Source organism: Diabrotica undecimpunctata, chromosome 6, assembly GCF_040954645.1.
Source record: "Diabrotica undecimpunctata isolate CICGRU chromosome 6, icDiaUnde3, whole genome shotgun sequence".
Lineage (NCBI taxonomy): Eukaryota > Metazoa > Arthropoda > Insecta > Coleoptera > Chrysomelidae > Diabrotica > Diabrotica undecimpunctata.
This window is the reverse complement of record NC_092808.1, coordinates 142,971,665-142,988,523: the sequence shown is the minus strand read 5'-3', so window position 1 is coordinate 142,988,523 and position 16,859 is coordinate 142,971,665. Positions and strand designations below refer to the sequence as shown.

Sequence of the window (16,859 nt, the reverse complement as noted above, 5' to 3'; positions counted from 1 at the left end):
CAAAGATCTTAATATATTTTTAAATGTGGGCCAAGGTTCATTTTGTACACGTCCTTCTTAATTTCTTTAAATAATTTTACTATATTAATTAACTCAGGTAAACAATGTGATTTTCCTGTAATTAAAGGAGTATTTAATTACAAATATTTGTAAGCAACAGCAAGAAGTGAAACATAATATGTAATGAATGTCATTGAAGATGTACATAGTTTTTCTAGTCTATTGCATAATTCTACTACGCCGTAGATGTATTGTTAGTAAGTACAAATTCTAAATAGATTTTCAAACACACTAAGTAAGTTTATTTCCTAAACAGTAGCGCACCTAGAATTTGCGTCTGGGGGGGTTTTGGTTGGTCACCAAAAATTTTTTTATGATGTTACCTCCATTTTGAGTCCTTAAAATGTGTAACTAACAGTGTCGGAATAGGGTCTTGGGGGGGGGGGTTAACCCCCAAAACCCCCCTTGGTGCGCCACTGTTCCTAAATATAAATATAATTAATACATTAATGTCAATAGATCCAGAAAATATATATTGGCAATTTTTTATATAATATTAAAAACAATTCTTCACAGAGGAGAGACAGATTTTATTTCGGAACTTTGGTAAAATGAACAGAACATTCAGTCATTGATGTTTATGTTATCGTAAAATAAAATCGATTCCAAAATATGTTGTAACTTTGTTTTTAATTGTAGTGTATTTGTTTTTCCAGACCAATCTATTAGTCCATGTTGTGAGACCGCTGCCGTAGAAAAATGTTTATGATTCGGTTTCTTTGCGGATTCTTGTTCAAAAATGTCCCCTTTAAACAAATCTGAAGGGTGCCGGGCAACATTTTTGGGCAGAAACTGTTTAAACAAATTTTTATTTTATTCTCATAACTCATTTTAAACAAAAAATTCATTTTTCTCTAACGTTCTTGGTTTTCGAGTTATAAGCGATTTAAAATACGAAAAATTCGAAAATACGCATTTTTGAAGCTTGAAAACTCATATCAACTATTATTTTTGATGTTGCCAAGTTTAAACATTGAGTTTCAAGATTTTAAAGAGCAATCAGAGCTCATTTCAATTTATAGACCATTATTTTCAGTTGTCAATTATGCACGATTTTTAAGCCGCGCATATATCGTCGGCTGTGTGCAATAGTGGTACAAAAACTGGTAATTTTTCAAAACAGGGGTTTAAAGTTTATGTGCCAATAATTTTGTCTTATTTGTTTTACAACGTAGATTGGGATTTTTGAAAAAAAATTTATTTATGGTTTATTTGGGAGCCTTTAATGAATTGTAACACAGACTTTTAAATTCAACCCTTATTTTGAGTTGTGCCACTATTAGACATCAACATTTTGTCTTTCAAGACTAATTAAGGCAAAGACAAAACTGGCATTTTTTTTGTTATTAATATCAACTGAAATAAAAGTTCAATAAAGAATACTACAAGTTACTTGAATAAGAAAATGTGTTTATTAACAACCGTAAGAAGAACGAAATAAAAAAAGTATATATTAATAATAATAGGAAAAGTTATGACTAACAATGCTTTAAATGTCGGTAGAAATCAGCATGAATTGGTGGAACACTCTTGTCTTCACAAAGGCTATTAAGGTCTTTTTTCTTCTTTTCAGTTATTGGCAGGCTGCAGTGTAAGCCTTTTCTAGTTCTATAATATCCATGCTTTCTAAACCTTTTCTTGTTTTTTTCTTGGTAGTATCAACTGATCTTAAAACTCTAGTTGAAAAGTCTATCGAATATAACAGACCCCTTGCTCTTATCTTTGTCGACTTCCACAAAGCATTTGACACAGTGGAAACAGTTGCTATCTTAAAAGCACTATCAGAATGCAGAATAGATCACAGGTATGCAAATATTATTCGAAATATATACGAAAATGCGACAACAACCGTTAACCTCCTTTGCATGACTGAGAAGATAAAAATTGGCAGAGGGGTGCGGCAAGGAGATACCTTGTCGCCAAAACTATTTATAAAAGTTATGGAGTACGCATTTAAACGGCTAGAGTGGGAATCAAAGGGTATTAGCATCGATGGAAAGATATTCAATCATCTCAGATATGCCGATGATATTGTTCTCATAACATACAACTTAGAAGAAGCCAGAGTTATGCTACAACAACTACAGCAAGTAACCCAGAAAGTTGGTTTAAAAATAAACTATGGAAAAACAAAAATGATGACCAATCTCGTCCCCAATGAGCTAATAGAAATCGAAAAGTCGCCCATAGAACTTGTGGAAAAATATGTGTATTTGGGTCACGAAATAAGGTTAACGCGAGATAACCAAACATGCGAGCTACTCAGAAGAATAAGTCTGGGTTGGGCTGCATTCGGAAAAATGAGAGACGTATTTAAAATAAATATACCGATCCATTTAAAAAGAAAAGCTTTTAACCAGTGCGTTCTACCAGTCCTTACATACGGAGCAGAAACTTTAACTCTCACAAAAACATCAGCCGAAAAATTGAGAAGGACACAACGAAAGATGGAGAGATCAATGCTTGGAATAAGCTTAAGAAATAGAATAAGAAACGAGGAAGTTCGTAGACGAACCGGAGTGGAAGACATTATCGAACATATTACAAGGCAAAAATGGAGATGGGCAGAACATGTGGCAAGAATGAAAGACGACAGTTGGACAAAAAAATTGCTTGAGTGGAGACCACGGGCTGACAAGCGAAAACGAGGAAGACCTTCAACGCGATGGACCGACGACCTCAAAAGAATCGTGACCAATTGGATAGCAGAGGCGCAGAACAGAAGCAGATGGAAAAGTCTAGAGGAGGCCTATGTTCAACAATGGACAACTCAGGGCTGATTGATGAATGAATGAATGAAATCAACTGATCTGTACTCCTCTTGTGCAAATGAAGTTTTAAAATAGTGGTGAGTCCCAAAGCTTTTTTTTACATGAATTTCACAAACAACATATCGTTGAAATGAAAAGTGTTTCCTTGGACATATTCATTGAAAATTATCGCTGTTTTAGTATTTAACTTTTTCAGGTCAAAAATATTATTATGACATAATTCGTGCACTTCGAATGGTTGTTTGCAACGAGCCGTTTGGATTATCATAGCGTAATGAGTCAGTAGATAAATAAGCTTTAGTAATATTTTATTCTATTAAAGAGTGGCAGCTGTCACCCTCATTTTGAGTATGGCCGACAACTAAATAGCGATGAGTAATAGAGGAAATATTGAAATGGTTTACAGCGTACTGATACATTGAAATTAGGTACTAGTTTTTTCCTTGGCCACCACAATTGTTTGAGTAAAATATGAATTTCAAATCGTCAGAATCGGTTTTTATAGATGTTTGTTCCAAATACATCAGCAGGCACGAATCAATTTCTATGGCACCTTTACTGCCCTCTTCCTTCATGCCAAACATAGCAGTGCACATTTCCCAGTCCCTATTTCTGAAATTCATATAGGGAAATGATATGTTGATAGCTTAGATTTATAATAGAAAGCGGAAACGTCTCCTTTTGGTGGCGCTAGAGCAGCTTGTATGTAGGACAAAACAAGAACTTTTTGTAAGTTAATTACATTCTCTTTGTCAAGTGTTTTTAGCTCCTGGCTTAGGTTTTTCTCATGATAGTTATTATAAGCATCTTTTAGGGCTATTTTGTCTTCACTACTCGAATTTTTGTATTTTTTACAATACTAAGATTCATCGTACCGACATTGAGTTAAATATATAATTAAAAAGTTTACGATATAAACCAATTTTTACAAATACATCATTGTTTCCTTTTCAATCAGCTTTATATTCATTGTACAGATCTCTCAATATTTTGCCTCCTTCTATATATTTTTTTGAGGTACTACTTCGACAATAGTGGCCCTCCATCGCCGGAATTAAAGAAAGGTGTTGACGAACCCTGTTCATAGTTTCGTTACAAAATGTTTTATGCATACTATGGTTACCTCTTTGATCTTTGCTTATAAAGCCACTTTCCGTCTTCCCAATAACAGTTCGAATACAGATATTAGTGACTCTAATGGTAAATATAAAAAATCTTTTGCACACTCTTTTTTTTTCTGATCGCGGTTTTCCAAATAAAATGCATGATTTTAACAACGACTTGATGTGTTATCTTTACCTGCATATCGATATGTTGGTTTATTTATAGACATGGATCTCAGGATATTACTTCGTTGTTAATTTGTATTTCTCATTGACCAATATTTTTCAAAGATCTGTGTTCTTTCTTGTAACGTGAACGTTTCATCACATTTCAGTCTACATGGATTGCAAGATGGACCTAAACTGCGAGCAGCCTGTACAAGATTACCGTTAGCATCAAGTCTTCTGGTACTTCAGTCTCGATCATCAGAGACTTCTGTAAATGTAGACGATACATTATCATCATCATTCCCGTAATGAGGGTCCACATCAGAACTAAAATAAGTTTATTTTTTGTTTAAACTGGTAGATGTAATCAAAAAATCGTCTAAAGTTTTCTACTAAATTATTTGGAATTATACATTAAAATAATATTGATATTACTTACGTTGTTACTCCTGCTCGAGATATCATTAATTCACTTCTTTTCTGATAACTCTTTGAATCAGAAATTTTTAAAACAATAAATTTATTTCTTTTATTTAATGTGACACAACTCCAAAATTCTCACTGATACAGTTTAAAAATATCTAAAATTGTCTGCTATAGTGGAACAACTCAAAAGTGCCAGTATTGCATAGAAACTTGATATCAACAGGGTTCGACTTCCACTGCATAACTAAAAAGGGCCAGTACTGCAAAAAACAATTTTTCTAAATCGACAATATGTCATAGCGACACTAGTGACGTCTAGCGGACATTTTTGCTATTATTATTGTGCCAGTTTTGCAGGTCATAAATAAGGCTATGTCAAGCCCTCTAGGGATGTTAACTCAATTTTGTTATTTTTTAGTTAAGCCACTATTGCATACAGCCGACGATATGATGCGTCTCTGTCGCACCTGTACATATTATACGTACTCACGCGAAAAATTTCCAACAAATATTGACATTTATTAAAATTTTGCAATTATTAACATAGTTGATTTTGAAATTTATTGTGTACTATTGTACACATTAAGTCAAATCTTAGAGAAGTGCTATGAATTTAATGTTGAAATTTATGCCATAGAGAGTAAAGATTTAACATACCAAATAAATTGGTACAAGGAGTCAAGGATACCATATTGAACAGAAAATGTAAGCTAAAAGTCTAAGGCATTTGATGGCCTAGATGTCAGGAAACAATAGGCTTAGACTATTTTGCATTATATTCAATGTGGCTCTAAAATACGTTTTAAGAGATAGGTACCAACATTAAGGGTACTAGTACACAAAAGCGTACAAATACATATGATCACACTTATTTTGTAGTTCCCTATTATTTGATAATATTACCCACATTAACTTACGTTCTAAAATCTTCTAAGGCTCCAATATACTTTTTAAAGGAATTATTTTTGTAGACCCTCCAAATTGGGAGTTTGAGTTCTACCTCCGCTACATTCCAGAAAAACGTATTAATGGAATTAATAATTTTCTGCGATTCTGAATCGTGAGGTAGGTTCGGTTCTAGACATCCGAGTCTTCTATTTAACGAGACTCTCGCTACAGCTAAAATAAAAACGTTGTTTAATAACTATGTCAACAAACTGTTAAACAAATTAAGTACAAAATCAAAAGTATGATATACATATTTATATATCATGAACATCATTATCTTTGCATTTATCCCTAAGATCCCTAATACACCTAATATCCCACTTTTAACTCTGTTAAAAACAAACAAAATGTGTTAAATTTTTAAGTGTTGTCTTCACGATGTTACGGATAGGTCATGGTCGATCTGGATACCCTGTAGCAAATAAAGCACATTTTCGATAACATAAATAAACACATAGAAATTGTTCGTAATCTTTATTTTTAAACAAGCCATATATATCCTTTTGTTAAAGTTCCAGTAACCAAATATAAGGACAATTACGACAATTATGACATCTTCATGCACGGCCTGCTAAAATAAAACAATAAATACCTTACCTTCAACACTAAACCACAGTTATCTCAAAAAGTATTAACTGAAGGCGTTACATAGCTCTTGTATTTTAAAAAATTGATTTATTTTATTCCACATGAAAGTACAGTACTTTAAGAGTACTTACACCAAATTTGAAGTAAATTGAAGCAATATTACCGGAGTTATAGAGATTTGAATAGCGAGCAGTCGATGCGTGGGCTCCCAGTTTAAAACTTCAAACTCGTTTTTCTCGAAACTTTGTTTTTCCGTGCGGTAGGCATGATTTCTCGAGAATTCTATCTATCTAATTAGCCTTCTTCGGTCCATCTTTGGACATAGGCCTCCCCAATCCTTTTCCATTCTTCTCTGTCTGTCGCTATAGTCATCCACCTAGAGCCCACGTGCTTCTTGATATCATCTGCCCATCTCATTTGGGGCCTTACTCTGCTTCGTTTATATTCCCACGGTCTCCAACTTATAAGAATTTTGTTCCATCGGTCTTTTTTTTGTCTTATATTGTGTCCTGCAAATCTCCATTTCAATTTTGCAACTTCTTGTCTAACATCCCTCACTTTTGTTTTCTCTCTTATCCACTCGTTTCCCTTTTTATCCATTAATCTTATGTGCAACATTTGTCTTTCCATTGCTCTTTGGGTTTTTTAGATTTTGTCCATGTTTGCTTTTGTAAATGTCCACGTTTGGGAACCATAAGTGAGAACAGGGAGTACGCATTGATTGTATACTTTGGTCTTAAGATGCTGTGGATATCTTTTGTTTTTAAGAATGTAGCTTAGTTTGCCAAATGCCGCTCATGCCAGTCTAACTCGTCTTTTTATCTCTGCTGTTTGGTTTTCTTTGTTAAGTTTTATAATTTGACCCAGATATATATAATCCTGAACTTGTTCTATTTCATCTTGTCCGATCCTCATTGTGATGTCTTCATCTGTATTTTTATGATTTTGGTCTTGCTGTAATTCATATTAAGGCCTATCTTTCCAGCTTCTACGTCCAGTTCTTTCATCATTTCAAATAATTCTTCTTTTTTATCGGTTATTAATGCGATGTCATCAGCGTACCTTAGATGGTTCAAGCGTTGTCCACAAATTTTTATACCTTTTTCTTCCCATTCTAATCTTTTCAAAATATCTTCCAGAGCCTGATTGAAAAGTTTCGGTGATATTGTGTCACCCTGTCTCACGCCTCTATTTATTTGTATTGATTTTGTTCCTTCATATACTTTAATTGTTGTTTTGGCTTCCTTATTTATATATATTGGCTATTAGTTCCGTATATCTGTGGTCAATTCTGCTGTTAATCAAAGAACTTTTCACTGCCCAATGTTCGACACTGTCGAAAGCCTTTTCGAAATCTATGAACGCTATATATAGAGGAATGTGGTATTCATTTGCTCGTTCTATAAGTATTTTCATAGAAGGGATTGGAAGATCATACAGAAGGAATTGAAAAAAAAATGAATTTGAAAGATTTGACAAAGTTTGAATGAATTCTTCTTTTTCTTTTAGTGCCTATCCTATATGACTATATTATAAGGGAAACAAAAAAAAAGATCTTTCAGAGCATAGTGATGAATATTACCCTGAATGGAGCGGAAGTGTGGCCAATGACAACATCAATACGAAATAAAATAAGAACAGTTGAACTGGACTTATGAGAAGTAGTCTACAAATCACCAGAATGGATAGAATAAGAACACAGAAAATGGAAGTAGAATGCTCAATTACAAAAAAGTAAGAAAACAGAGAGCCCTGCAGTGATACAGGCATGTACAAAGAATGTCTGAGCATAGGTGGCCAAAAAGAATATTGGACTGGCATCCACCGGGAAGAAAACGGAGAGGAAGAACTGCTACAAGATGAAAACCATACATAGGAAATGCTATGATAGATAGAGATCTCAGAGAAAATGACTGGAAAAATAAAGTGCTGTGGAGGACAAAAACGGCGAACTCATAATGGGAAAAGTCGAAGAAGAAGAAGAAGAAAAAAGAAGGAGGACGTCACAGATCGCATGTATACATCAATTGATAGTATTGTAGGTCCAATTGACATTTCCCAATTTTCAAATAAAAATTTTCATTACTTTCTGAATTATAAAATGTTAAGAACATTTTGGAACACCCTGTATAGCGCCATGTAATTTAGATAAAAGAAAATAAACACAACTGCTAATTATCTGTCTTCTGTCATTGAAGTGTATACAGCTCATTTATATAGCTCTCTGGTAACATGGGCGCCACCATCTGCATCTACAGATACTGTCAACCTATATCAAATATAGAACTATACATGTATAGCTATGTACCTTCTTTCATGACAGGGGGTGCAATTGTACCCCTTGCACCCTGCTACTGGCGCCCATGTGTGCTAATTTTCTTTTTTAATTTAATTTTTCTTAAAATCTAACGATAATATCTCAATCTTTTATAATCAATTTAAGGTATTACTGAGTCTTAGCATTGATATTTACTAATTTATGTTAATTTCCTTATATATATGCTAAATATTATGTAATATAAATGGTCAAATGCAATCCTAAATATTTATGAATTATTTAACTAGATAAATGAAACGAGTCACCAGATATGTTACCGGGTTTTTAGGTTACAGTAGAACATAATATCATTGCGCAGAAATTCTTGAATAGTTTCGAATGTTCAAATTCAATCTAAATTTTAATACCCATATTATATAATAGGTAGATAGTCTGAAAGACATTCTAATAACAAATAATCAGATTACTAAGTATTAGGATGGAAATATAAGTTTTTATGATTATGTGACGAGTATCGAGGATGCTCTGTGTATCGTCGTTGATTGAATTCAACGGTATCGTGAAGTATCGCAAAAAAAGATAAGGAAATAAAATACAGAAACTATTTGAGAAGAAAAATATTAAAATATTCGAGAAGAAATCTATTCAAAAAACATGCAACTAACACTAATATAAAAAAGATTACAAGACTTTGTTATCAGGGCTCTATATAAGAAGATCTAGATGAAAATACATTATGGGAAATTAAAATAGAATTAAATAAAATGAAAAACAACACATTCCCATAAAAACCATTGCGATTAAAAGTATCAATGCAAGAGAAAAAAAATCCTATTAAATAGATGTTTAAAAACTGGAAGAATCCCAACGTCTAAGGGGTAAATTGTTTTAAATATTTACAGAAGAGAATTTACCCCTAAAAAGACGCTAAGAAACGGTATATACCGACTAAATTTCAGCGAAGTAACTACTTTTTCTCTCTTGGTAATTTTTCGAAAAATGCTGTCTTTTCGAGTTACTTGCAACTTTTGACGTGACAACGTCTTAAATTAGGTTGTGGCTCGGAGTCACTCATGAAAAAGTGTAACGCCCGCTCACGTCTGTTACGATGAGTCACCGAACGAGAGACCGGCGAATGCCTTGCGTCTCTCTCCCACTCAAACATGATCGGTCCGCTGCGCGCGCAGCACTAGAGAATTAGGCGCGTTGAATCGGTGCGTGCTTGTGTCTCTGTCTTTAATCTGTCATTAGTTAAGTTTAAGTTTACATGTACAATGTTTTAGTAAACAAAATATATTTCTATAGTTAAAATTTGTGCAATTCTTATTTTCATTCAATTCCTTGTTCCTATTGTGCAATTTAATAATATTCATATCACCGATTTTTTTTTTTGAAAAAAAGCCTGAATTAGTGATTTTTGGGATTTTTTTCTAAAAAACAACTTAATAAATTACAATTATACAAATAGCTATAAAATTTTTAAACCTTCATGTAAAGGATAAATGGTTTTCGTCTTGATAAAATCATAGTTTTAAGATGTATGTAGTTTAAGATGATCGTTCACTAGTAGTTCACTAGTTCAGTAGTGAACTAGTGAGTGAACTAGAAGTGACTAGTGAGTGTAGTAGTGTCTGGGGGCTCGGGAGACTGAGACCTCGGAAGCCCTGAAGAAGCCCCTTAAATATATATATATATATATATATATATATATATATATATATATATATATATATATATATATATATATATATATATATATATAGAGAGAGAGAGGGAGAGAGAGAGAGAGAGAGAGAGAGAGAGAGAGAGAGAGATACATAAATGCATATTCCAGCGAAATGCTCCAATGCTCCAAATTATAAAATTTTTCCAGGCTCCAAAATTTATTCTAAAAAGTACTATTGGTTTTTTTACAATAACTCGGTTAATTTTGATGCTACAACATGCATAAAAAATGATTTTACAGGTATTTTAAGGGGCTATAAGTATAGGAATGTTAAAACATTCTAAAGTCCTTCACGTTTAAAGGGTGAAGGGTCAAAGGGTCGTAGACCAGTGGTTCATGCGCTATAAAGCAAACTTTAACCAACTATATCTCCGTTATTTTTTAAGCTACAAAAAAAAATTAAAAAATAAAAATTTTTGTTGAAGAAAAACCTATTTTTTTGTATTTTGTCATCTTTTACGTATCTTTTACAGTTACAGTTTTGAAGTTATTATAAAAAAAAGATTTTTTTTTAATATTTACAAAAAAAATGTAATCATACTTTTTTCAAAAACTGAGTATTCTAAAGTGGCTAAACTTTTGGATCATACAAAAAACACTAAAATAAAGTGAATTCTATAAGGAAAACAATTTATTTCAATCCTAGTGAACATGACGTTAGTTTTATTGCGTTTTTTTTACAAAAATTTGAGAAACCCATCGTTTTTTTGATCGTATCTCACGTACAGTTGATGCAAAGGACTTTTACCACCACTCATTTTAAAGGTCTTTTCAAGTTCTTTTAAAAATATTATATGAGTTTTTGTCGATAAATGTACCCGTTTTCCGTTATTTAACGTTAAATACTCGTATTGAAAGACAAAAACAAAAACAAACCTTCTTTGAACAGCCATAACTCAGTTAATATTGAACTGAAAATATTCATTAAAAAACCAGTCTTTTTGTCTTTTTATGAGCTTTAATTTTAGTTGTTACACTTTTTTTGATAAAACTCTTAGTTTCAGAGCTATTCTTAAAAAACCTTTGAAAAACATGTTGAAACGTTACAGGTTTGATATACGTGTATGTTTTTATAAACATGATCAAGGGAAGTTATTGCCTGATGGCAATCGTCTCGTATCGAAGAACCGTCTATGACCAACATATATTCTACCGGAGACCGGAAGTACAATAACAACTTTAAAAAAATAAATTACTTCGTACGTAGATACGTTCGTCGTAGATAAAATATAGTATGCAGCTCGTTACGGTTTCCACACGTGTCACAGTCTCAAATCGTTAAACAGCAAAATACGTCTATCATGTTTGTGTTATGTTTAGCCGGTAATGCAGATTCAACGCTTACCGACAGTGACGTCACACGGTTTCGCCCAAGTGTCCCATATTCTGCTTCTCTACTCCGTAATTAGGAATGGAAGTAATTACGAATATCGAATAATTTGAAAACAATAGAAATGTTTTAGTACTGACACCAATTCCATAAATTTTCTCTTAATTCTATAGAAAGAGGTAATTTCCAAAAGAAAAATTGGACCTAAATATTACTTACATTCTAATGCCCATTTATAAATTTCTGACAGGAAATGATCTGGCAATTCTCTGTTGGTATCTAACATGTTTTCCATTCTGAAATAAAAATAAAATAATAAATTAGACAAAATTCAAGCTATCTGTCAAATGTAATCTCTCAATTAGAGGCTAAATTTTGGCGCTTCCTGCAAATTTGCTAATGAGTGAATGCTAAATATGCATCTCTAAATCTACATGGATTTTACGCATGTGTTGGTTTTACGCCTGCATTCGCTGCGAGCTGACCGTACGCCTCAGAGCGCGTTATTTAAAGTTCCATGATCAAAATTAACCTACACATCATTCAAATTCGACGTGCAGTAAAAGTAAACAAAACCAGGCTATGCTACGTAAGACTCCATAGGCGTGCGGTTTTGCTTTCATATTTCCTATCAAATTAATAAAACAGTATGTACAATTAAAGATTTGTTTACTATGAACAACGAAGATAAAATATACAATGTTAGTATTATTTTCAAGGAAATTCAAAATTAGCTTCACTACTGTAAAATAAAAAGAAACTTATGTTTTGACAAAAATAATAAAGCAGTAATTGCAACGTTGTTTTGACACTTAAACGATCGAAATCGAAACATCAAATACACTTATTTTTTAAAGTAAATTGTGTAAAATCAATAGAAAATGACTAATTAACATAGGCGTCGCAATTCTCACAATTTAAACCAGCGTTAACTTTTGTTTTTTTAGTATAATTTTTTTAATATAAAATTTTCGTTTATGACAAATATTTTAAGTTGCTGCATTGGATTTCCTTGAAAACCATACTAACATTGCATATTTTATATTTGTTATTCATAGTAAACAAAACTGTAATTTTACATATTGTTTTAATAATTTAATACGAAAGCAAAACCGTATGCCAAATTTTGATTTATTGACTAAGAAGGCTTCTGGCTGAGTACAAAATAAACAACTGATCAAATCCTATCACGCGATATAGAAAATGAAAGGGAAGGATATAACGAATATATTAAGATAGAAAATCAATTACACATCTTAATAGATTCGTTATATCGTCCCTTTTCATTTGCTATGTCGCATGTTAGGTTTCGATCAGTTGTTTATTTTGTACTCAGCCAGAGGCCTTCCTTAAGTCAATAAATCAAAATTTGTCTATAGTAAATTTATTTTCATTCATAGTGCCTTATGATATCTCGTACGTAACTATACGTTCTATATAATCAAGATCCTGTGTAGTGCCATTTTGGTAGTCGCCATGTTTTTTTCTATCTTAATATATTCGTTATATACTCCCCGTTTAATATATATCGACAACCGAGTTGAAGAAAGCGGATATTCAAAAGTGGCTGCGATCAAAAGTTTTGACAATTCAGTTCTAAAGTCGAGCTTTTGACTATTGTGAATAAACATAAAAAAATACACTATTGTAAGCATATTGTAGATGAAATGGGTAAAGAAAAAAGAAGGTATTCACAGGCACTTGAGGTAGATTCTGAGTAAAATATTACCTAAGTTACACTTTGAGTTTTTTGTTTTATTTATTACTCAGATATGTTGAATGTTTTTATTTTTGACAAGATTTTTCTGATCTTTGCATAGGTTTTTGCTTTGAAATTACGGTTTCCTTAAACCAACGAATGGAGTGCCATTAAGAGCTCAGTTCACGAGTGGCAACTCCGTTTCAACCTTAAATATTACGTTTAATTTTAAAACATTTTTACACATTTAATGTAATTGTATTTTAATTCCGTGCATTAAAATAACGGATTCACGTTATTATGTTGTTGAAAAACCTCATTCTAACATGTTTATTCAGTTATTTTCAGTTCTGTTATTCCTGTGAACGACTTATGCTACGATGTCTACTTCATATTTTCATATGTATTTCATAATACAGGAAAATATAGGTTTATACATCGTTAAAATCATGATGTGGGAGTGCCCCTCGTAACAATCATACTGTTGACGGTTTATTTATACTTACTGCAGCTCTATCTTGTATTTAGTGTAGAAATGTTTAGAAAGGTTTTCGAAGCCCCGCCCATTGTAACGTCAGAGGTGAGGTAGTCCATTAATAAACACAACTGACCGTTTCCACTAAACAGACTCGAGTTTCAAAAACTCGGGACTCGGAAAACAAAACGAACTGTTTCAAAACACGCCAGTCTTTAGTAAAATTTGTGAAAAGTTGCTATTTTGTTTTATTGGATACGAGTTTGTGTTTTGTTTTGTTTTTATTTTGTCCGTTTGGTGGGAAACCGCCATTAGATATTACATTTAATTTTAAAACAATTTTTACATATTTAATTTAATTTTATTAATTCAATGCATTACAATAACGAATTCGCATATTATGTTGTTGGAAAACCTCATTCTAACATTTATTAATTTAATTTTATCTTTGTTATTCTTCTGATCATAAAATATAAATGATAACATTTATTATAAATATAAATGAATAAATTCAAGCACTTTAATACCCTGACGCACGCCCTGGCTAAAATGTTATCACTAGAACAACAGTGGTCCAATTAAGTTATAGCAAATCTTCCGCGTACAAGGACTACTAAATGATATGGTATGCTGAGTTTCGTATACGATGTCTATTTATATAGTTTATGAGGTGGATATTATGTACGTTTATACATTGTAAATCGTGATTTGGGAGTGCTCCTCGTAATATTCATAATGTTGATAACGTGTGTTGGTTTGTTTACTGCTACTGCATCTTTAAGATAAATTTGGTGTAGAAACATTTATCAATGCTTAAAATGTTGATTTTGAGTTGTTCTATATCTTCCATTAGCCGGATTTTCAAAGTTTTTAGCTTAATTTTGTTTAAATTTCTTAACAAATAAATAAACAAATTCGCAACTTTTTATTGAAATTTTTACTATTAAATTGTTATTAATACCTATTATTTAATTTAATAACTTTTTTATTAATAAAGGTAAATTAATTGTGCAAAGTTTTTTTTAAAAGGAACCAATTATCTTTAAAATGAGAAGGTTTTTAAAGTTAATCGCACGTACGAAAGCTGAGTTATTCTTGGAAAAGCCCCATTGAATGCCTATTTTGCAATAGTTTTTCACGAAATTTGTTATAACTCCGGTTCAAACAATCGGATCAAAGTTTACCAAACGCCATTTTGTTCTTTTTTTTAAAAGGAGTGATTTTCATTTTGGTAAAATTAATTGTCATTAATAGTTTAGAAGATACAATCATTTAAACAATTAAATTGTTAATAACAAATTATCTGAAGGGTTTCCAACCTGATAAACTCAAAAAATCTAAGCACCAAAAAACAAAAAAAAAACGTCAAGTTATCGATGGGACATAAAAGTGCAGATTGAGTTTACTGAGAGTACAAGCTCATTATAGCTGCAAATGTCAAACATGGAACAAAAATTTTGGTTTAGCAGTGTTGGCATGTTTTTATAATGTAGATGCTTCAAACATAGAAAGATAAAGCTTTAGAAAAGTACATTTTGTTTATATTATGTTATGAATTCTGCAGCTTTTGATTGATATAAAACAAGAATGAGTAAATATTTGTTTGTTTGGAGATTAATTGCGGTTAATTACTAGAATTTTTTTTTGGTAATTACCCTTTGATAGATTACGGAATAGATTTGGCAATTGTTAAATCAGCAGTTGCCAGATTGCAACAGATCTTTGCAATTAATCTAGAGAGAGACAAATATTTATTCGTTATTGTTTCATATAAATTAAAAATTGCGGAATCGGTAAAATAGTATAATCGGTATGTACTTTTTAAAAGCTTTCTCTCTTTATATTTGAAGCCATACAACATATGTGTTCTAAAAACATCCCAACACTGCCAAACCGAAATATTTTAATTCTTGGTTGACATTTGCGACTATATTCAGGTTGTACTTTCGGTAAACTCAACCAAAGTGCATACTCAACCCTCCTGGATCCTAGAAAAGAAAAAAGCTTACCTGAAATATATGTCAACCAAAACACAAGAGGCAAAACATAATTACAAGACAATTAGAAACAAAACACATGCACTTATAAGAAAAATAAAAAATGATCACTGGGAACGCTTAACGAAACAAATGGAACATGATTTTTACGGCCAGCAAAAGGAAATATGGCGCTTCATAAAAGGTCAAAGAACGGAGGTAAAGGAACTAATAGAACTAAAACCTATAGAAAAGGATACGTGGATTGACTACTTAAAAAAGCTCTATGCAGAGGAAGAAAAAACGACGCTAGAATCGGAAACACCAGAAATTACAACAAATCAAAAACTTAATATAAATGTACAGGAAGTTCAGAAAATACTTGAAAACCTGAAGAACAGAAAAGCAGCAGGTAAAGACAAGATACCAAACGGAAGAATGGAGAACGAGCGAATTAATTCTACGATTCAAAAAAGAAGATAAAAAACAACAAGTACACTACAGAGGTATAAACTAGTAAAATACTATCCTAAAACTTACAATTAAAATTTTACAAGAACTAATGAATCAGAGGATAAGTTTAGCAGATAAACAACAGGGTTTTCGTAGTGGAACATCGTGTACAGATGCAATATTCGTTATAAAGCAAATTACTGAGAAATCACTAGAATATAAGAATATAGAAAATATATAAGAATATAGACCAGCATATCTGTGTCTGATTGACCTAAAGAAAGCGTTTGACAGAGTAAGACTCAAAGTTGTAATCCGTCTTCTGTATAATAGAGAAGTTCCCCTAAATATACTACTCTCCAAAATTAACGCACCACCTAAAATGGACCATGATTTTAAAACTATATTTCTTCTGAACCCTTAATTGGATTTTGATGATTTATTTTTAACATTGTAGGTATGTTTCTGATTAATGACTATATTAATGTTTTTTGAGAAATGTCAACTTTTTACCTATATACAGGGTGTAAAAATAAAGTTGTGTTTTTTTATCTAATTTTGCAGCACCCTGTGGAATGTTTTAGAAACAAACGCTACATGTTATTAATATTTTGAGATCACTTCATTCTTTCTTCACATTTTCGTAAAAAAATCATCACGATATCTCTATAACCAAAAAAGAAAAGTATATTCAAAGCATTACGTGATTTTTTACTCTCCAAAATTAACGCACGGCCTCAACTCTACCATGATTTTTAACCTATTTTTCTTGTGTATCCTTAATTGGATTTCGATAATTTTTTTTGCATTGCAGACCCATTTCTAAGTAATTAGTGTATTAATTTTTTCTGGGAAATG

General features: G+C 32.0%; 1 protein-coding gene across 3 annotated transcripts in view; it reads right to left on the bottom strand.

Moving 5' to 3' along the window:
- LOC140444015 (probable cytochrome P450 49a1) overlaps positions 1-16,859 on the bottom strand; it is a 98,230-nt gene that overhangs the window by 22,018 nt on the left and 59,353 nt on the right. For all 3 annotated transcript variants that reach the window (XM_072535589.1, XM_072535592.1, XM_072535590.1), the window contains exons 5-6: positions 11,618-11,694; positions 5,446-5,647 (exon numbers count right to left, since the gene is read on the bottom strand). In XM_072535589.1, coding sequence (XP_072391690.1) covers positions 5,446-5,647; positions 11,618-11,694 — 279 coding nt within the window. The remainder of the gene's footprint in view (positions 1-5,445; positions 5,648-11,617; positions 11,695-16,859) is intronic.